This window comes from Marmota marmota, unplaced genomic scaffold (genome assembly GCF_001458135.2).
Source record: "Marmota marmota marmota unplaced genomic scaffold, marMar, whole genome shotgun sequence".
Classification (NCBI taxonomy): domain Eukaryota; kingdom Metazoa; phylum Chordata; class Mammalia; order Rodentia; family Sciuridae; genus Marmota; species Marmota marmota.
Window position 1 is genome coordinate 13702318 of NW_026000051.1, and position 22957 is coordinate 13725274.

At 40.7% G+C, this 22957-nt stretch overlaps 1 protein-coding gene across 4 annotated transcripts in view; it reads left to right on the forward strand.

Annotated features, from left to right (window-relative positions):
- Astn2 (astrotactin 2) overlaps nt 1–22957 on the forward strand; it is a 698452-nt gene that overhangs the window by 359534 nt on the left and 315961 nt on the right. For all 4 annotated transcript variants that reach the window (XM_048813212.1, XM_048813214.1, XM_048813213.1 and 1 more), the window contains one exon: nt 8888–9055. In XM_048813212.1, coding sequence (XP_048669169.1) covers nt 8888–9055 — 168 coding nt within the window. The remainder of the gene's footprint in view (nt 1–8887; nt 9056–22957) is intronic.

Consider the following 22957-nt stretch of genomic DNA (forward strand, 5'->3'; position numbering starts at 1 on the left):
GGGGGGGGGGGGGGCACGGAATACTTTTTTAAAATGTCAAAACTTCAAACATCCTTTGTTCAGACTCAAATACCCCTAACTCAACTTTGAAGCAAGAGCAGGGATCTATAAAGGCATGTAGAATTCTGTGGCAATCTGTTCCTAGCCAGACTTTGATCACGATCTGAGGTGGGGAATACAGAAAATGACAGAAACAGAGCTATTGCCCAGAGGAAATTTGGGCCTGGCACTTCAGGGACATCTCCATTTGGGCAGAAGGAGGAGGAACGAGATACAACTTTATTTGAAAACTGCTATTTTTCTAATATAGAACACCCACAATCCCAGTGGCTTCTGGAGAAGCCACCTCCACGTCGCTTCCTCTGTCATATCTGGTGATGTGCTGTCAAAGTTTCTTCCAGGCCCTGTCCCTCTCAAGTTGTCAACATTGCCTGTCCCAGGGAGGAAGCCCTAGCCTCATGACCCTCCCTTAGCTCCCCAGGATCTGCTCTTGGTGGTCAATGTGACATCCTGCAACAAACCTGAGCCAGAGGTTACAACTCTTGGGTTTTATTCCTGCCCTGACACTTCTCAGCTGTGTGACCTTTGGAAAACCAATTTCAATCACTGATCTCACCTCTTCATAGCACTGGGAGGGTGGAAGTCACAGAATCCAGATTCTAGGTGTATACATTAGGTCATTTATTGCATAACGATGGGGTGCGCTGTGAGTTTTGTGAACCTTGTAGCGTGTCCTTACACCAGCTAGATGGTGCAGTCTGTTAATCACCCAGGCTACATGGTATATGCATCTGGTATAGTCTGTCGCTCCCGTGGCCATGATGAGCAAAGCAACACGAACTCAAATCAAGCACAAGAGAAAATGATGCAATGAAGAGACTGGTAAAGATGAGCTGTCTGCAGCTGCTGCTGGTGTAATAGGCCATGGTGTTTTTTGGTGAAGTTATTTTTAATAGGTAGAAGCCTACAACCTAAGTAATGATAAATGTCTACTAGTAAATACATAAACAGCAACATGGACAATTATTGTCATTATCAAGTACAAGTTCCAGACATAGTTGTGCATGTCACCCTTTCATATGACTGGCAGCGCCACCATCACCACAAACACATTATGACAGCTATAATGTCACTAGGGATGGGAGGTTTTCAGCCCTTATCCTCTCAAGGGACCACTGTTGGATATGAGGTTCTTCTTTGATCAAAGACTCTTGATGCTGTGCATGACTGCACTTCCCTAATCCCAATGGGATCTTAGGCCCCTTGGTCCCTTTCCTTAACCCAAGTTTTCTTATCTCTAAAAGAAGAGGGTGTGACTGGAGCAGACATCTTTGCTGAGGATCACTTGCAAAAAATGGAGTGAAAATGGATTCTCATATGCAGGGTGAGATAATTTTACTCTTTTTATGTACACCAAAATATAATATGCAAGCTCTACCAATACTACATAAACAGATACACAGTATATCTCTAGCATTACAATTTCATGGGTGAGACATGGTTTGTGAAAAATGTTTTAAAAGGCTTCTTAGAGAATAATAAAACAGTCAATTCTGGGACCAAAGAACTCTCAGTTTTCTGATATTTTGTAAAATTAAATATGTAACTATTATAGTATCATAACATTCGGATCTGTTGTATGATGAATCAAAGAAGATTCCAATCTTAACCAAGTTTCTGTCTTCTTCAGTGCTTGGAAAAATTGTATTTCTTGTAAAATGAAGCAAAAGAAAGAGATTGACCTCTTTAAAATAGCTACTGGAACTTCTTGGGGGTCTTCTTAGCTTCTTTCCCCCTCTTATCATGTGCATCTTATTCTCATCCTGTATCATCATCGTCTCTCTTCCAGTGATGTCGGAAGTATTTGGAACCAGGTTGTACATATCACTGGGCATCTGAGGAATGGGTGAAAAGAGCACAGGTCAGACTAGGGCTTTTATTCTAAGCTCCATGAACCCCTGAGCAGCCCATGTATAGAACTGGGTTTATTTGTTGGTTTCCCTAGTAACACTGTGCATTTTGTTTTATAAACTTGAAAAATTTATTCTGAAATGTAATCCATAGGGATCCCTGGCACAAAATAAAGATTAATGTGTGCAAATGGCAGAATGAAGAGATAGTTGTCAAATATGATGGTAGTAGTATATCGATTTGCCATGCTGCCATGGAAAGTACCTTAAAATTTCAAGATCAAAGGATCAGCAGGGTTGGCTATTTCTGGGGCCTCTCTCTTTGACTTGTTGACGGTGGCCTCCCATTGTGTCTTCACGGGGTTTTTCCTCTGTGTGCATCTATGGCCTAATCTCTTCTAAGGAGGACACTGGTGTATTGGGTTACGGTTCACCCTAATGACCTCATTCAATTTTTATTTACCTAAAGAAGCAAAGGGCCTGTCTTCAAAGACCATCACTTCCAGAGGCAATAAGCATTAGAACTACAACATGCATTTGAGCGGAACATGATTCAGCCCATAACAGGTAGGGACCTTACAGAGGAACAGGAAAAGGTTGAAGTTGACCCCAGGAAATGGAAAATAAAATGTCAGGAGGGAAGAGAGGACGAAGGGGAAGATCAGGGGAGCTGACTGGCTGATGATCCTCTCAGAGATCCCTGTAATAATGCTCTCAGAGATTGATGGCTCCTAGCTATCCAGATTGTCTCAAACTTGATTTTGCAGTTTGATCACCCACTCATTAAATAGTTTCAGTTAACGGTGGCAAGCCTGACTCTGGGCTCCATAGGCTGGGGAATAGGGCATTAGTGAACACACACTTCAGGGATCTGTTGGGCTGATAGCAGGGGTGGTCTTCATTTCTCTTTCGTCAGAGTTTGGTTTTTCATCCTGTTCCGAGGAATGACATTTCTCCCAGGTCCAAGACCTCAACAGGTAGAAAGAAACCATGGTGATCAAATAGAATAAGTGGAATCTTTAATTATTTCATAGCCAAAGAAAGCCGAGAAAGACAAATGAATGCTTCTGGCCAAAACATTCCCTGCACTGCAACTGAGAAGACCGTCTTTCACTGGTCGGCTACCCACTCACCACTGTGACCAGAGACTTGTTTTTGAAATGTTCATCCGTGGGTCTCAGAGGTCTGTCTCATGATTCGAGGTATAATGAAAGGGATTCGCAGCTGCTGTCTGGCTCTCCAGGCAATTTTTATCTGGTGACACCACCTTCAGTGGTATTTTTAGTTCTCATCTGTAGCTTTCTGTTTCTTTGGGGGCTGATGTGCCTCTGGCTTTTCAAAGAACATTACAGAGTGGCCTGAGCTCCCCAGCTCACCCCTGATCTATGCTGCACAATTACAGAAGCAGGCTTATAATCAATGTAATTGAAGATCAGAGTTAATGAGGACCTCCGTGCCCGTGCAGTCCCCTGAGCAAGGCTGGTCTTCAGATGCTAGATAAGGAAATGATTGGGCTGAACTGAAAATCCATTTGGCTAATTAGATGATGTATATTCCCACAAGGCAGTGGGAGAAAAACCTGTGTGTGTGCATATGTATGTGTGTGTATGTGTGTTATGTTGTGTGTGTGTGTGTGTGTGTGTTTAAAAATAAGGAAACATGACATTTTGAAGTTGAGAGCATTTGGCAGAGATTTATTTCAGAGTCATTTCTCTCTGGGGGGATCTGTATGAGTATCTTAGAGAGGAATCTTAGAGCACCCAGTAATGGGAGTGCATTTTTAACATGAAGCCAAGAAAATAAAACAGAAGTCCAGAAGAAAATTCAAGAAATATGAGGCACATGGAACAATGAATTTTACTCCTTTGCTGGGGAGTATTGATTCCCAAGAAATGCCAGACTTTGTTCAGAGAGTGCTTCTTGATACTCTTTGACTTTAATATTGCTCCTTTCTGCCTCATTCTCTCCACACCCACCCAGCATCTTCTGAGCCTCCACTACATGCTAGGGACCATGCTGATTATAGAGCTAAATAAAGTGTGGGATTTGCCTTCAGTAAGATGGGATAAGAAACGGGGGAGGGGAATGGATACTCAGGCTTTACCTTATTGTTTCCATGTCTGCTTTGCCTTTTTGGTCTATGAACTTGGTAGCAAATGTCAGCTTTTATTCACCGAGAGCCCAGTGCAGGGCTTGATGCTGCATAGTGTCTCAAATGCATGAATGAGTGAACCTGCAGCATGGAATGTGAAGCTACTGTTTGAGTGAGATTCCTCCTAAGTATTAAAAGGGTTAGGGGAAGTATGAGCCTGGTCTGGAGTTGGGCCTTATGGAGTGAATATCACATGGGTTGCCATATAATGTGGAGTACATAGCTCATCATGCTTTGCTCCTTTTACCTTGACTTCTGTCTGGTTTCTTGTTCCCTTTCCCATCTTTCGGGGTCTAACTTAAAGGCCACCTCTCAATGCTTCCTCTGTCAGCTCCTGTTTTTTCTTCTTCTTATGTCCAAAGACAATGTCTAGCCTTTTCAGGAAGTCCTCAACCCACTATAGTTTTTATTATAGATATCTGTACATATATTTGATCACCCTTATTGAGTCCATAATATTCTCAATGAAGTCAGCCCATTTCTCAGTCTCTATGTCTGTTTACTAAACAGGGAGAGGTTTACTCAGTGTTAGTTAAATGAACACATTAAATTTGATACAAAGTCTCTCCTTTGCACTATCTGGTACGGTATGCCCCTGCTGTATCTCCTTGCTCCTTCCATGAAACCCTTCTACCTGAGTCTGTACTTTAGTTATCCCTTTCCATGCCCATGGGGTATATGAGAACTCAGGGACCAACATAGTGAAGTTCAAGTTTTAGTTTGAACTGGGAGAGTCTAAAAGACTAGTCTTATTTTCTGGCCTTCACAGGATGAAAAAAACACTAAATTTGGGGGAGGGGGATTCATAAGCATTTCTACTTCATAATACCATGAAGTGAGAAGAAATTTAACTTAGTCAAACAAGGAATTTTTGATATCATTAATGTACTTGACATTCACTAAACTCCCAGCATGTTATAGGCATTTTACCAAGAGCCAAATTGATGAGGACTAATGAATCACAACCTGTTTCCTGTAGGAAATCAGTCTATTGGAGAAAACAAAAGTCCTCCAACACTATACTCTATGCATTAAAGGAGTTTGCAGACTACTGGAGGCGTGGTGAAAGGAGAACAGAAAACAACCCAACCAAAGTCCCTGCTTCCCGAGACAGCCTGGAATAACCGGAAGGTCCCAGCTCTGGAGGCTGAACCGTCTTGCTTGTTTTCACTTTTGCCATTTACTAATTGTGCAGATCTGGCCAGATCAATTTCTTCCCAAAATTCATGTTATCCTTCTGGAAAATAGATAAATACCTATCTTACAAGGCTGTTGTGAGGATTAAGTGAGCAGATTGTGTTACACATTCCCAGGGATGAACAGAAGACATTCCAAGGACAATAGCTCCCCTCTGCCATTAGACCAATTGTACATCTCTGTGTAGGGAAGTGAAGGTAACCTGCTGATTTAGTCCATTCATGTTGCTCTATCAGAATGCCATAGATTGGGTGTTCATAAACAACAGAAAGCATATATTTCATAGGTCTGGAGCTGGCAAGTCCAAGATCAAGATGCTGGCAGACTGATCTGCTACCTGGTTCATAAACGATCATCTTTTCTGGGTCCCCACAAGGTGAAAGGGGCAAGGAGCTTTCTGGGTTATCTTTTATGAGTGTATGAATCCCATTCATGAGAGTTTCTCTCTCATGACCTAATCACCTCCAGAGGCTCAATTTCCAAATTCCATCCCACTGGGGGCTAGGTTTGTGGATTGGGGAGGAGGCACATCTAGTCTGAACTACCTACTTTCAAGCCAGTTCCTTCCAAGGAAACTCATACTTCTCATATTTGATACCTGATAACTAATATTCTATTTAAAATCCAAGTTTATAAGAAGTCCAAATAATAATCAACATGGCTCTGGTTAGGTGAGATTTCACAGTGTGCCCAGGACTTACAGGGGTGGATATTGTGATGCTGAACCCCAGTCTCCAGTTAGCACCAAGGCTTACTCATTCCCCCAGCCACCAGGAACATTGGTGGTTGTCCACTGTTAGATGAGTTCTTACTGGAGAAATGTCCTTCATTGAAAGGGAACAGTTCATCCAAGGTTATGTTCGTTCCCCAGGAAAAACTCACAGCCCACGACTGGTAGAGGTACAAAGGCTGCCTTGACTTCAACTCAGAAGGACCATCCCAGTTCCAGAGTGCCTATGGAACCAACTGGAACTTGTTGAGACTTTCCAGAAGTTTGACTTCCCCCTCTGCTCAATCCTGCTTTGCTTACCCCTTACAAGAGTGCCCCCCAAGCTTCCTGCATGCCAGTCTTTGTCTTTGCATCTGTTTTCTGGTGATCCTGACCTAAGACAAATAACTTGTCTCATTGAATCTGGATCTTAACTCTATGAAGGGTGTGGGTATCCATGCTTTTCATAGGTAGTAACTGAGGGCTTGTTTTCTTGCACAAGCTGACAGAACCAGTAAGGAGCAGAAAGAGGATGTGAACTCCTATCTCGCTGACTGTTCTCTTTATCGCTGCACTGTGTAGCTTTCCTGAAGTAGCAGGATTAACCAAACTCAGCCCTGGGACACAATTCAATATCCATCCCTCAGTCTTTAGTGAGAATAAATACAAGAATTATCCATTTAAACAGCATGACTGTGCTTTTTAAAAGAAAAATCTGTAGTTGATACTGATGTTTGGTGCCTTGCTCAAGGACCCATGTGACATGTTTCTGCTTGGGCTTAGTTCCAGTGGGGGAAATATGGCTTTGCAGATAGATTTGCATATCTTCACTTGCCAGGAATGTGAAATATGGAATTCAACAGACTCCTTCCTTTTTTTTTCCCCCCTGTTTTAGCTGCCAAGGATTTTAGGGCCAGATTCAAGGGTGGTCATTTCCTTATCTCAGCACCTGATGCTGTCTGCTCCTGCTATTTATGTGGACACCTCTTCCATCCACACCAAAAATACTGTTGTCAGTTGAACTTTTCCCTGGGAACTCATTCTTTAGGTAGTAGAAATTATCATATTTATGTGAGTTAGAGAAGATCATCGCAGCCTGCTCTGCCCTTACCTGTTTCAGGGAACCTTTTTCACCCACAGCCTTAGGTGCTCTGGCAGCCAGTTGAGATCACTGTGATTCCTCCTCCCTGACCATTTCATGTTGGACCACAGCAGGTCACCTGAGCCAAACTGAGTCCCAGCTTAGGTCAGTTAGCAGGGTCTGATATGATGTCACAGAGAGCTCTCTGTCAAACCAATCTGATACTTATTAACTGAGTCCTCCTGTGGGGAATTCAAATTGCGTCACTGAAGACTTTTAGCTTGACAGTGAAGTACAGAGAGGCAGACACAGGGGAGAAGCCAAGCCATATTAATTGTGAAACACAATTGAATGTCTCATGGAGTGGAGTTTTCCTAGATCTGCCGCGAATCCAGAACCACTCTTCTAGTTCAGCTTTATGAAGCCTCGTGCTGTTTGCAGTCAGATTTTTTTTTTAACCCTGTGAAATTCAACCTTTGCTTTTCTTTATTGATATCTATGTGCATTCACCATTTACAACCCATTTTCAGCCACCCTGAATGGCTGTTTCTTGCCTACCCCAAAATGATGTATGCATCTGTGTTTGTGCACTGATGCATATGTGTGGAATATATTTGCGTGCACATATGATTTTATGTATTATTATGCATGCATGTGCAATATATTAGCCTATACACATGTAAGTGTATGTATGTTAACTGTCTACCATATGAATTCATGAGGGGCATTTCAGGATACAGATCACAAAAACAGAGAATTCTGGCCTGTGTATGTTTCAGGAACAGATTTGCGTCATCATTGTAAAAATATTGATCACAATAAAAACTTGAATCCTCAGCCGCTCCTGAAGGTAATCTGATCTGATGCCCTGGCTTTTAGTCCCACAGGGTTAGAGCCTGCTGGAACTGCTTCACAGCTGCTCCATTGTGATAGATTGCAGTGTCCCTTTGATCCAAACCCCACCTTATCCCTACTGTTTCCCAAATCAAAAGTTTCACTGTGTGACTGCAGAGTTTTTCCTTTGAGACTTTTTTTAAATCTGTTCCTGTTTCTGTGTCCCTATCTCTATCACTTTAACTTTCTCGGAATAAAAATAACAATAAAAAATTAAAATCAGGCTGGGGATATTGTTCAGTGGTACAGCAGTTGTCCAGCATAGGCGAAGGCCTGGGTTCGGTTGGTTCCCTCTCAGCAGAAAACAAAACAAAACAAATAATAACAACAACAAAATCCATAACACGACTAGGACAGGAGGCCTGAATGTTATTTTCCTTTTTTACACTCAGCCAGTCTCTCCTATAAATCACTCACCCAACCCCTGTGGGCATTTGTGGTCCCTATTCTAGAGGCAGTGCCTGGATGACAGGGACATTAGCTGTTTTATTCCTCCTGAAATTTAACATTTAATCATCTTTCACTAGAACAAGTCAGGTGCTGGCTAAGCACTTCATCCACGTTAATTAATTTCATTCTCACAGCTGAGGTGGGCCTCATTAATATTTCCATTTACAGATGAAATCCCCAAGTCCCAGAGACACCGAGTGACTTTAATGGCTAGTTCAGATCAGGACTTGAACCCACATCCCCCTCAGTCCTCAGGACCTACTCTTAACCCCTAGGCTGAACTCTCTCTTGTGTCTGATTTACCTCTGCCTCTGTTGACTTATGGCACCTTACTGTCACAATATAAATGCTCAGTAAAATGCCTTTAGACTCATGAGATCTGGTGTCAGGGGCAGGGGAATGGTGGTTTGTATGCACCTCTCTGATCCTACAGCATCAGCAGCAAGACCCTAAAATTGAGGAGAAAGTAGCTGTCTTTCTCTGTTCACCCCTAGGGAGCAGCTTCGTGGTGAGCGAAGGCAGCTACCTGGACATCTCCGACTGGTTAAACCCGGCCAAGCTGTCCCTGTATTACCAGATCAATGCCACCTCCCCGTGGGTGAGGGACCTCTGTGGACAAAGGACAACAGATGCCTGTGAGCAGCTCTGCGACCCAGAAACTGGTGAGCCGTGGGAGACGGGGCTGGGGTTACCAAGTGGGAGAGCATGGGCCGAAGGTGGGTCTGCCCTTTCTGCCAAGAGAGCCTGGATTCTGAGCCATTGACCAGGGGCTTGACATAAAGGCCCATCTATGCAGTTCATGCTGTAACCACATGCTTCCATTTCCTGGTAAGGGAGAAAATTTTTAGAGAATCACAGAAACTCAGAGTTAGAAAAGACCACAGAGAACACATCATTCAAGTCCAGGAAGGCAAATGGTCTGAATGTCACCAGAGACACCCCTGAGTTCAGATCCTGCCTACCTCTTGCTAGCTGGGTATTCTGTAACAAGATACTGCACATCTCTGAGTACCAGGAAATTTTAAAATGGAACCCAACCAACAAGCTGGGCATGGGGGCACACATCTGTCAGGTGGAATGTGAGTTCAAAGCCAGCCTCAGCAACTTAGCAAGGCCCAAAGCAACTTAGTGAGACCCTGTCTCAAAATAAAAATATAAAAAATAAGGCTGGGAATGTGGCCCAGTGGTTAAGATCTCCTGGGTTCAACCCTGGAACCAAAAAATATAACCAACAAGATTATTGAGTAAATGAAATAATACACAGAAAGTTCCCAGCATATTCATTCATTCATTCGTTCATTCATCCATTCATTCAATAGATATTTTCTGAGTAACCATGAGAACATAAAAGTGGACAAAAAAGGCAAAAATCTCTGCCTAATGAAGCTTTTGATCTAGTGTGTGTGGCAGGAGACGCTAATTCTGCATGGTCTAATATGATTGCCATAAGCCATATGTAGCTACTTTAAATTAATTGAAATTAATAAAGGTAAGTATTCTTATCCCCAGTCACACTAGCCAGATTTCAAGTGTTCCATAGCCTCATGTGAAGAGCGCTACCTACTTGAACCACAAACTTGAAACATTTCCATGCCTGTGAAAAGCTCTGTTGGGTAGAAAAACAATAGGCAGGTAAACAAGTACATATACATACACTGGCATGGGGTGGGTGCTGGAGGGCAGGGCATAAGGAACCGGAAGCTGGAGCTGGAGCAGGATTTGTCATCATAGAGAGTGGTCAGAGGAGCTTTCTCTGAGAAGGTGACATTTGAACAGGCACTTCAAGGCGAGACCAGAGGAATCCATGCCAATATGTGGGGGAGAGCTTTCTCTGCAGGGGAAACTGCAAGGGTCAGTGACAGAAGCCCACAAATGGGTCATTGTTTCTGCACTGGCAGGAAGCCCAGGATGGCTGGAGGAAAGTGGGAGAAGAGAGGAGTAGGAGGTGTGATCTGAGGAACAGAAGGTGTGGGTCTGAGGGCAGATTCGGACTCTTGTATAGGGTGAGGTGAACTTTGGATTGTACTACGAGTGAGATGGAAGGTCCCTGGAAGATTCTGAGCAGAGGAGCCATGGGACCTGACCTGTATTTTAACATCATCGCCCTGGCTGCAGAGTGGTGAGCCAACACCAAGCATGCTCACACATCCTGTGCTCTCGCCTGGGCAAAAGTGAGTGGTGGCCTGGGCCATGGAGCTGTGGGAGAAGAGAATGAGAACGTACTCAGCATCCAGGTGACGATTGAAAATTGTTCATTGTGAACAGTAGGGCAGATCATGTTGCTAGCCAGGGATGCCATGGCATGGTCAGTGTTGGGTTAAGGGGATAAAGAGCTCAATCCTGGGTATGAGGTCAAGGTGACTGGTTAATGTCATGGAGAAACAAAGGATGGGCATTTGACTTGTTTTGAGGGCCGTTGGTTGCATTGGTGTTCCGGAGTCCCAGTGTCTAGCAACTCTGCCTTAACAGGAAATGGAGGGGACCCTGATGTGTTTACAGTGTGCCATCCACGAGACACTTCTGGAATGACGCCTGTCTGGCTCATGGCCAGGGGGTCCCACACATAGGAAACTTGTTTTCTTGTGGCTTTTGTCTGACCTTTGTTCAGTTCATTCCTGATTGAGCATTGCTCTGGCTCTGGGAACTCGACTTTGTGTTCTTCCCAGGGTCTTGGGAAAACCCTGTCTGGGGAAGCACCTGATTCTTCAGATAAAAGCACAAATTCAATAATCCCCACAGCAGAAAATATGTTCAAAGATTTTTTTACTTATAGATTCTGAGCTGGGAGGTTGTAATGAGCCACCCCTCCATCTCCTGTCACAAAAGGTAGTGATAAAGAGTCAGAGAAGGACAGGGGACGGAGAGAGATTCCACTGACTGTACATTGGAGAATAAAGTGTGGCTCACTTTAAATCCACTGGCAAATATTTGAGTGATCCATTTAAAGGAAGTAGTAGGAAAGCAGGGAGCCCATTGTGCTAGGCCTGCAAGATGCCTCCAAGTTCTTATGTCTGCTCACTGGTTTGAGCCATTTGGGTGGAGAGTTCTACTTCTAATGCCCAGGCAGCAAGCTTTGCTGTGTTGTTCTGGATGTGTGACAAATATCTGGATTGACCACATTGAGGAATTGGAAGGAGATGTAGAGTTAGGAACCACGTCAAGGGTGACTAATGGAATCCTGCTGTGGTACACAAAAAAAGTTAAACTTATATTCAAAATGGAAGCCAAAGTCACATAAAAGTATGAGCCTTCACTACAGATCTACAACTCAAATTTGAAGAAGAGATCTTAGCTGAAGATAGAAATGTGCATTTCAATAGCATCTGTGGCTTTTTTTCTTTTGATTAAAAAAGAAGCAAGATTATTGATGGAAGGGAACCGAAAGGAGCATCTTTGTGCCTCCCTCTAAGCTGCCCACACCAGGCAAGTGGTGAGTATTTGCAGGGCTGGCTTCCCAGATGATCTGCTTCTCATGCATGTTTCTGATTTCTGACGATCTTCTCCATTAGCCACAGGCTTGGGGGCACACTTCTAAATAGTGGACCATCCAAGGAGTGAGTGTGTATTAGCCAGTTTAGAAAATAATCAGCCCTTCCATCAATATCCTCTGGAATTTACCACACACACCCCACCCCTAAGAGTTGAAAGTATCATGAGGATCCATTCTGCAACCATCTCAGCTTTCTTGTTGATAATTGAGGTACAAAGAAAAGAGGTGACAAGATCAAGGTCACAGCTGGCAGATGGCAGAGCCAGGATTTCAGCTCATCTTCTAAACTATTGCTTCTGTAGCCCTAGAAGGATGTATGAATGGGGCCTGAGATTCTGTGGTTCTAATGAGCGGCCAGCTGGTGCTGATGCATCTGGCTCATGGACTAGCCTTGTGGCAGCAATGCCTTTAACAGTCTTCTTCCAAAACAGTCCTCCCATATTTACATGCTCAGCAAAAGGCTCATATGTTAGATTTGTTGATTGATCATCTTCACAAAACCATGTTCAATTCTGATGCTTCATCTCCTTCCTCAGTTTGCCCTGTGCCCCGAGCTCTAAGGACACAGAGCACCTGCAGGTTCATGAGAGCACTATGGCCTCTGTCCCTGCAACCACTTTACAGGCTCTTTCTTCAACTTGAAATGCTTTTCTCCTTGGAGACCAACAGTTTCATTTTCTTTCCTTCACAATCAACCAAACCCCCTTCCTCCCACAGGCCTTCCTGATCCCCTCCCTGGCCCTGACCTGATGGAAGGGTTCAACTTTCTGTGGTCATAGCCTTCTGTTCTTCGATATGTCCTAATTCTTGTCCCTTTGAAGAGTCATCATTCTTTGTCTGGCTCTGTCACAGACTGGAAATTCTGTCGGGGGGATGAGGGAGGGCAGTTCAAGATGTGTATCTCATTCACCCCTCTATCTTTAAAGCTCAGCATCATGCCTGATATGTAATAGGTGAGCAGAGAATCATGAAAATAGGAAGGAAAGAGTCAATTTCTCTGCTTCTAGAAACAATGACATATACCACTTCTAGCCCACCCTCACCCCCCACCCTATCTACTTGCACAAGAACTCAAATATCTTCAAGCTCTTGAGACATTGGGTCACCAGAACTGTCCAACAGCGGGTTATCTGAACTCCAGGGTACTCTTGTCTGGTCCTTACATTACGCCATGTCCTGAAGAGCATCCTGTTTTTAATTTTCCCCTCTGCTCCTACTCAGTGTCCCACAAATGCCAGGCAAGGTCTCCCTTTGTGACTAAAACTACAAGCTCCTCCCTCCAACTGAAATACTTTCCATTCTTTAATCATCTTCCCTCTTAATCCTACTCACTTAATTGCCTCTCATTTCCTTTTGGTAGAATGGATGACTCTACAGAATCATTAGAATCCTATGTTGACTTAAAACAAGATTAAAATTTGAATTATTGTTTGAAAATTTGTCTCCCCTGCTAGATATAAGCTCATAAGACTGGGGACTGTATCTAATTTATCCCCGTATCCTTCTCACCTCAATGCCCAGCAAAGTGTCTTACTCTTATAAATCACTCAAGGCATAAATGGATGGGATTATCTACAGGTAAGAGTGGAAATGGGAACATAAGATCCCTGAATATATTTTCATGAGGCTTGACTGAGGGCCACTTTGTAAAATTTAGTTCAATTTGTTAGATTCAATTCAAGCAAGATTTTCTTAATTCCACAACTCATAAGTCTCTGTGTTAAGTGCTATGGGAAATCACAGACAAATTGGACAGTGTTCTTGTCTTCGTGGATTTTACATTCTCACAGGGATAAAAAGAATCTTCTCATATACAGCTATTATAAAAAACATGGTGTGGCATAAATCAAGAAAAATGCATGAACAAAGTGCCTCTTGCCTGGAGAACAGGGAGAGATGTGCTCTAGATGGGGATTTCAGGAGATATGTCATGGAGATGACCTTTTAGCTTAGCTTCATAGAATGAATGGGGAGTATGGGTAGGAGCATGCTGTAGTAGAAGAAACTTAATTTTACAAAAAGAGGAAGGAAGTTTGCATTGATTCTAGGAAACAGCAGTGTAGTCGGGCTGGCATCTGGAAAATGTGCTAGGCATGAAGTGGAGGCAAAGAAGTGGGAGAGTGGGATAGGGTAAAATTGGCAAGGTAAGATGAAGAGAGCTCATAAAAAGGTAAGAATCGGGAAGGCTATATTGGCCATTGAAAAAGAAAAACTGTTCTACATATCTTCCTAATTGAGGAAATATGTAACTGCCCAAAGGAACAGCTTCACCTTCCCCATTGCCTTTCATTCCATTAAGAGTGCAAATTTCAAACCATCCTTCAGTGGGTCAAATCTGTAGGGCTGGACAGAATCATGGAGTCACAGCATTGGTCATCATGTCTTAATGATATTTTGGATGTGTTGAAAGGAGGGATTATTTTTTTCCCAAATGACAGGGCAATGATGATATAGCTGAACAATGTCTGATTACTGTGGCACATCCATGAACCTGACCATGTTTACCTGGCTGTGCGCCAGAGCCCAGCTCAATTGTGCTTTTCTAGGAGTTTCATGATTAGTACCACCCGCAGGGCTGACTGTGAAACTGGATCCATGGAACTGGATCCATGGTGTGCTGGAGCGAACTCAAATGGGCCCATGAAAGTTGACTGTTTGCCTCTCTTCCCAACTCTTTGTTCAGTGGTGTCAGATTGGTAGCTTGGAAATTGACTATGATGAGATTATTTACACCAACAAAATTGATAAATGCTACAGAATGAGAGTTTACTTTCTTCAGAAAGCCAGTCACTGAATATTTTCCAGCATAATACTGGGTGGGATGTGAACCAACAAGTCAAAGACTGAGACCAAGAAAGGATTAAGGGACACTGAACATGTTACCAGAGAGTGGTGTTATGCTTCTTTCTGGAATAGACTCCTCTAACTCTCCATCTCTCTGAGTACAGAAAGTGAATAATCAAGGATGACTTGCTGTAGTCCCAAAGAACACAGCACCAAATAGTTCAAATGATCAGGCTTTGATTCTCAAGGACATTTCCAAAGGTCAGTTGTTGTTGTGATACAGCTCTGCAAAAGTTCTAAACATATGTGATATCATGCTAAGCTCTGTGTATCTTTGATCCACATAGTTTGATGCCTTCAGCATAGCTTTTTTTGGCTTAGGCTTTAGCTATTTTGGATTTCTTATTTTTCCAAATGAATTTTAGGGCTGCTTTTTCTAATTCTTTCAAGAATGTACTTGGAAGTTTGATAAGGTTTGCATTAAATCGGTATGCTGTATTTGGTAGTATGATCATGTTAGCAATATTAATTCCACCCATCCATGAACATGGGAGGTCTTTCCATTTCCTTATGTCTTCTACAGTTTCTTTTTTTAGAATTCTGTAATTTTAATTGTAGAGGTCTTTCACCTCCTTGGTTAGATTTATTTATATGTATTTTATTTGGGGGTTGGTTATTGTGAATGGCATTTTTTCCTGAATTTTTTTTAGCAGATCCATTATTGGTATATAAGTAATTTGTTGATTGTGTATGTTGACTTTGTAACCTGCTACTTTGCTGAATTTGTTTACTAGTTCTAACAGTCTTCTGATAGAACTTTTTGGATCTTCTAAGTAGGGTATCATATCATCTGCAAATAATAATTTGACTACTTTTCTTATGTTTATCACTTTTATTTACTTCTATTGCCTAATTTCTCTTGATGGAATTTCTAGTAGTATACTAAATAGAAGTGGTAAGAGTGGACATCCTTGTCTTGTTTTAGATTTTAAAGAAAATGCTTTCAGGTTTTTTTTTTTTTTTTTTGCATTCACTACAATGTTGGCTTTGGGTTTGTCTCATATAGTCTTTATGATGTTGAGACTATATATAGTGTTTATGATGTTCTTATTTTTTTTCAGTATTTTTTACTATGAACAGATGCTGAATTTATCACTGGTCTTCATTTGTGTGATGAATTACATTTATTGATTTGTATGTGTTAAGTCATCTTTGTATCCCTATGATAAAAACAACTTGGTCAGGATATACAGTCTTCTTAATATGTTGTTGAATATATATTTGTTGACATTTTATAAGCATGTTTGCATCTAAGTTCATCAGGGATATTGGTCTATACTTTTCTTTCCTTGATGTGTCCTTAATCTGGTATTGTTATGAGGGTGATACTGGCTTCATAGAATTAATTTGGAAATGTTCCATCCCTTTCTATTTCACAGAATAATTTGAGGAGAATTGGCCTTAGTTCTTTTTTAAAGGTCTGGCAGAATTCAGCTGAGAATCCATCTGGTCCTAGGCTTTTCTTTGTTGAAAGGCTTTTTATCACTGCTTCCATTACATTGTTAGCTATTGGTCTGTTTAGATTCCCTGTGCCCTCTTGATTCAATTTTGGTAGGTTATATGTGTCTAGGAATGTCTATATTTCTTCTAGGTATTGTAAGTTTTCAAACTATTTCCTAATAGTCCTCTGGATTTCTGTGAAGTCTGTGGTCTCTCTCCTTTTTCATATTTTATTAATTTGAGTCTTCTCTCTTTTGGCTAATTTGACTAAGGGCTTATGGATCTGATTTATTTTTTCAAAGAACTAATACTTCATTTCATTGATTCTTTCTATTGTCTTTTTATTATCAGTTTTATTGATTTTGGCTCAGATCTTAAATATTTTCTTCCTTTTACTGGCTTTGGAATTAGTTTGTTCTTGTTTTTCAGGGGCCTTCAGATGTATCATTAGGTTGTTTATTTGGGATCTTTCTGATTTTCATAAGTATAAACTATTCTCTTCTAACTACCTTTGTAGTGTCCCAGAGATTCTGATATGTGGTTTCACTATTTTTATTTGACTCTAAGGATTTTTAAATTTCTTGATTTTTTTCAATCACTCATTCATCATTCAAAATTATATTGTTCAATCTCCACATGTTTATGTGGTTCCTGTGGGGTTTTTGGTATTGATTTCTAGTTTTATTCCATCATGATTAGATAAATGAAAGAAATTTTACCATTTTTTTGTATTTGCTAAAAGTTCCTTTCTAACCTAACGTATGGTCCATATGTTCTATTCTTGAGAATATGAGCATCTGAGAAGAAAATGTATTCAGCTATTGTTGAATGAAGTATTCTCTAGATGCCTGTTAAATCCATCTGATTTATAACAGGAAAAAATAAAATCTTAATTGTTTTCAGTACCTTGCCTAATATATGGGAGACATCAGTATAAAGTTTTTACACTCATTTTAATAATCAGTTATTTAGTCATTTGTGTGTTCAGTTATCGATTCCATTATTATTTAATGAGATATATGCAACATACAGCTACATTAGATTATGTGGGAAGAGAATAAGATAGTCTCTACTCTGTAGGAACTCTACCCTATGGTAGAGACACAGTAAGGTGGACATTCTTATACATTGGCCTTTCATTTGGTACTTGTGTGACCTTTAAACTTGCATGATGAAAAAAAAAATCCACAAACTCTCAATCTTACTGCCAGCTTTTCTACACATTTGCCATTTGACCTTGAGTATGTTATACCCTGTGGACTTCAGATTCCTTCTCTTCCTCGGAGTGATGTACTTTTAGTGCAGGAAAGTTCCCTAGACATGGTCTCATCTGATCTAATGAGACTGAATGCCTCAAAGTCTCAGCACACTGCACAGTGTCACTCAGAAAATCAGTGGCAAAGATACAAATTACAGGCCTAAATAATTCTCAAGATGTTTTGCAGCTCAAAATTCATGTTTCTATGACCTTTTAAGCACTAATAACTTAGAGTATAAGTATGATTGAAACAATTTATAAACGGTATTTATAGCAAATTGAATTTTCTTTCCACAATTGATATGGACTTCAGTCATGTTCCGCCATCATCTTCATTTTATTTTCATGTCTTCAGCAGCCACTTTTCATTTGTAATAGGATATGAAATGAGAATACAGTGTGTGTGGTTATGTCATATAGCTGTCTCATACCGTCCTAAGTATTTCTAATGTTTATAGATTGTTTCTATTACTGACTGAGCCCTGTGTTGTTAAAGTTTAAAGGGACACAAAGGATTTTATGAAACCATAAAGTCCAGGAATTCACAAAGATGGAGACTGACCTGGCTTTGAAGGAGATGGTAAAATTGAGGTTCCTCGATAATACAGCAGATATGCAGAACTGGGCTTGTGAGAGGTGAGACATACAGTTATATAAGCTGGGATGTAATTATGTTTCTGGCAGACTTGAGAGGACAGAATAGAATGTAAGAATATGTTAACAGTCTTGGTCTTTGCTCATCTTGTTTATTGCTATATATACACCTCAAAAAGGAACCATTCATTGATCATCATATGCCTTTTCATAAGTGAATGGATGTGAAATTTTAATTGCTGAAAAGTCATAGTTTGATCCAAGGGTTAGGAGTAGAGTTCTGGTGTCAGTACCATGGGTAGTCAGAAGGACATTCTGCCAAGGACATTCTAACTAATGTGTATGTTGGCTAAACTGAGACTGAGCCAGGACAGTTAATTCTCTTCTCACAGCCACTTTCTACCCTGAACGGGGTACCAATATCCTTTTGTGGACTCAATAAAGGAAGCTCTGTCTTTTAGTTTGGAACTAATCCTTGTCTAATTATACTGCTAGTCCCTGGGCCTCCATTGGGGAAATCCCCAAGGAAGTGCCACCTGACATGCTCTCCAGCTCACCATTCCTGTGTCCTGAACTCTATATAACCTGGATGAAACAAAACCCATCTAAACTAAGTAAAAATCAATAGACACCATTCCTTGTTATTCAAACATGAAAAATAGTGGAATCAAACATTCAAAACCACTTCCGACAAAAGCCACTGAAATAGAAACCACAAACCAAAGTTTTTCTGCTTACTTTTCATAAAATTAGTTATGAAAGCCCATTTTTTTTTCCATTGTATCTATTCACTTGATGCAGGATCATTGTCTTTGAATGGTAGATGAGAGTATGACACAATGGACAGATATAAATCACAAGTAAGAGAGGTATTGTGGAGTTTTGATGAGCTATCAAGATGTGCATAAATACTAAAGTAACAATAACATCATCTAAATTCATTATACAGTTTGTTGTGTACTGAGCACCACGCCGAGACTTTTTTAACTGTCTTGGTCTTCATGACAACACTTTTAGGTAGTTACTATTGTTTGCATTTTTTCATAAAGAGGCAATGTCAATATATTCAGTTGACATTCCCAGATTTGAACCTAGATAAAATGGAAAGGTACTGTTTTGAGGAGTCCTTGCTTAGCACTAAAGAATAAAGAGACATCTGGCTTTCTCCCTTTGATAGGTATTTGCAGAGAATTCTCTGAGGCAAGCATGAATCATTCGGACAAATAATTTACAGAATAAGTTAACTTGAAAAATAAAAGGACCCAATTGAGTTAGGGATAAGGGGAAAATGTAGAACTGAGAGGTGGAACTATTAAAGTATTTATGAATTATAGAGAAACTATTTGATATATCCATTTGGTACTTTTGCTATATTTGGTTTAAATGTATTGTAAAATGTTATGTTGTGGAAGAGGATTGAGGTCTTTTACCAAAGGACAATCTATGCCAAAGATGAGGTCATAAAATTTCAGAGAGCCTGCAGCAGCAAGCAACTTTTCAAAAACTGAGAAGAACAAGAAGGTTAGAATTGCCTATATGAAAATAGACTATGAAAACCTCTCCTTGCTGAGAACTTGTCAGTCCCACTGAAAGTTAAGACAAGTTTTGCTTCAGAACTTGAAAGAAAGAGGTTTTGAGAGATCTAAAAACTCGTATTGCAAACTTGCATAGAGAAAGAAGGTAACCTGAGATATCTCTGATGGTTATCTCTGAGTTGCAGGCACTGGAATGGAGGAAAGTGCTCACCTTCCTTTGAAGACCAGATTTTATCACCATACATAGACTTTTAAATTAAGGACTCTATTTAATTTTTATCCAACAAGTATGTTTCAAAATATATTAGGCCTCTAAAAATGGCATATGTCCTACTATTTCAAAAGTAAATCCAGGAAGCATCTAAATACAATGAATGGGCTTTTAATTAAAAAAAAATGTATGGAAACAGAAGACAATGGTAAAAGCATGGTTTGGAACTGGGTTTGTTCTGAGGCTATAAAGCCTTGCCATAAAGTCCTGCATGCTTGGTAGTGCTGAGTCATTTCTGGTAGCCAGTGTGACAGGGTCTGTGCAGGTACCATTCTTTCTGCATAGAGCCTTCCACATACCCCTACTTTTTATAAGCCCATTCTGTAGTTTGTTAACTCTTTTTATCCTTCATGTCTCAACTTAAACATTACTTTGTCAAAGAAGTGACCTTCAGATTAAATTATCCCTCCCATGTTTTATGCTACAGTAGTTCTCTATTTTTCCTTTATAGTTAATAATAGTAATGCACATTTATATAGTGTTTTGTGTTAAGTACTCTTCTAAACACTTCATAAATATTATGTCATTTAGTCTTTTAATAACTCTATGAGGTAGATATAATCATATCTTAATTAAACCAAGACACAGCCTTATATATATATTGGTGTCTGTATGTGTGCGTACTAATATTTTCTCCACTACTAACAGAAAAAATATTTACAATAGTAACCACAGCATACTAATAATTATTAGATGAGTCCTCATGTCAGGGATGTTAAATGTAGAAAGTTTCGCATCTTAGGATTAATGGAATGACATATTATCATCATTTTATAGATAAGTACATTAGACCACAAAGAATCAATGGATTGTCCCAAAGACATTCCCAAAGTGTTGGAATCTAGATTTTAATCTAGAAGTATAATTTCGGAGTTTATCCTAACTGCCATCATATTCTATCAAACATAATTACAACTTGCTATCATATATTTGTGTGGCTCTGTGATCAATTACTAGCTATCTAAGGGATCATGTGGTATATAAAGATAAGGGGTGTGCCTGAATTATTCACTGCTTTATCTCCAAACTCGGCCCATTGGCTAGTATACTCTTAATGTTTAATAGTGATTTTTGGAATGCATGCACAAAAGATGAAATACTGGGTTTGAAGACAAATTCCATGAGCCTCACTTCCTGGCTTTTTGTTTACTCATAGTTTGATCTTTAACAAGTCACTTTTTCTCTCTGGGCCTCAGTTTCTCTACTTTCAGTGAAGGGGAGTCTTTACATTAGCTCTTCGCTGGATATTCTCCAGCTCTGAAATTCTGGGTACTAAAAGCTTCGGCATTTTTCCCGGGACACACTGCTCCAACAGGAAATCCCTCCTCCGGAATCCCCTCTCACTTCCCCAACCAATGGGGAGTCCCGTGAGAGCTCCAAAGTAGCAGGCCTAGGCAGACAGCAGGGGTCTAATCTCCAATTGAATGCCCATCTTAACATAATCATTATCATCTCAATGGCTTGCTGGGGTCACCTTTCAACCAAAAATGCCATGCGTCATTCCTACTTGGCTATGGCTCTCAGCAAAAAGCCTTCCTGAAAGCCACTGTTATGCCCATCTCTGGCTTTGGAGGACACAGAGTGAGAATAACCAATGAATCCCGATCTCTTGGAACTTGACAGCACATGCACACAGGGACCAACGCAAGTTTCTATACTTAATGACTGTGTTGTAGAGGTCAGTGATATATATTCTGGATTCAGATGGATGGGGAGTCAGTCTTCACACTTCATACATTTTCCACCCCTCCTGCACCTCTGTTTTTCACAACAGTAAAACAATGGCATTAATGTAAACAATCGTTGGATGATTATTATGAGAATTGAAGTAGATAAAGCATGTTGACACATTAGCCTGGTAACTAAAGCTCAACAAACATTAGCTATTATTGTAGCTTTGGCAAAAACATGGATTGAATGAAATGAGTATTCTAAGATTATGGACAAAAGAGCAATTATTATGAACTTTAGCAGTCAAAAGATGCTTTGGGTGGGAGGTTGGGGGGGTGGAATAATAGAGGCTCTAGAACTGAACAATGAAGCAAAAAGACTGATCATACTGCCAGTGCTCCTGTCTGATTCTAGCTACTAGCTACTAGTAGCCATATGTGGCCATTTAAAATAAAACGTAAGTTAATTCAAATGAAATACAGTTTAAAATTCAGCTCCTTGGTCATATGCACCAAATTTGTAGTGCTCAGTAGCCACTGTGGTTAGGGGCTGCCATTTTGCAGAACAAGGTACAGAGCATTTTCACTGTTGTAGCAAGTTCAAATAGTGCTATGACAGAGTGGATGGAAGTGCATTTTGCATAAATGTCATTTCAATCTAGATATCTAAATAGTGACAGTGCTGTGGTACACTCTGGGTTATGTACTGAGATGCCCAGGAAGCAACGTACTCCCATTGCCTGGTCTAACAAAATTTTTGTTCCAGTGCAGGGGGCAGCAGACTGTACTCAAGAGCTAGCCGGTGTTTTATTATAAATAAAGTTTATTGAGACATGGCCATGCTCCTAGTTCACATATTGTCTATTATCATTTTTGTGCTGCAACAGTCTACTTGAATAGTCATAAGAACTGGTTTGTGAATATGTTCATTTAACATTCAACTGGTATTTATGAAAAACCTGGTTTAAGCAGGATACGAAGCTCTGACAGAATGAATAAGCCATAAAGCCCTTTGCTGCCATATTCTAGCGGGGGCTGGGTCAGACAGAGAGTTAAATATAGTAACATGTACCGTAATGTGAAGAATATATAACAACATGATATATAAAAGGTATCTCATGTTAGAAGACAATGATGATGGGTGTTCTGTGCATGCTTATGCTGAGGCTGCAGAAAAAGGGAACTGTGGAAGTGGAGACGGGCTGGGAATGGAAGCCACTGTTGAAGGTGGGTGAGATGGAAAGGTGAGGGAGCAAGGCATGCCTTATGGATACGTGGGGAAAAGATTGTTCAGGCCAAAGGAGAAACTGGTGCAGAGGCTCTGAGGGGCTTGTGCCTTGCATGCTCAAGGAGGAGAAGGTGTGCGGCTATGCTAGGTGCTAGGAGGCCATTACGAGATGGGCTCAGAGAGAGGCCAGAGAGCAAGGACCATGTGTGAGCCTTATGAATGAAATGGGGAACC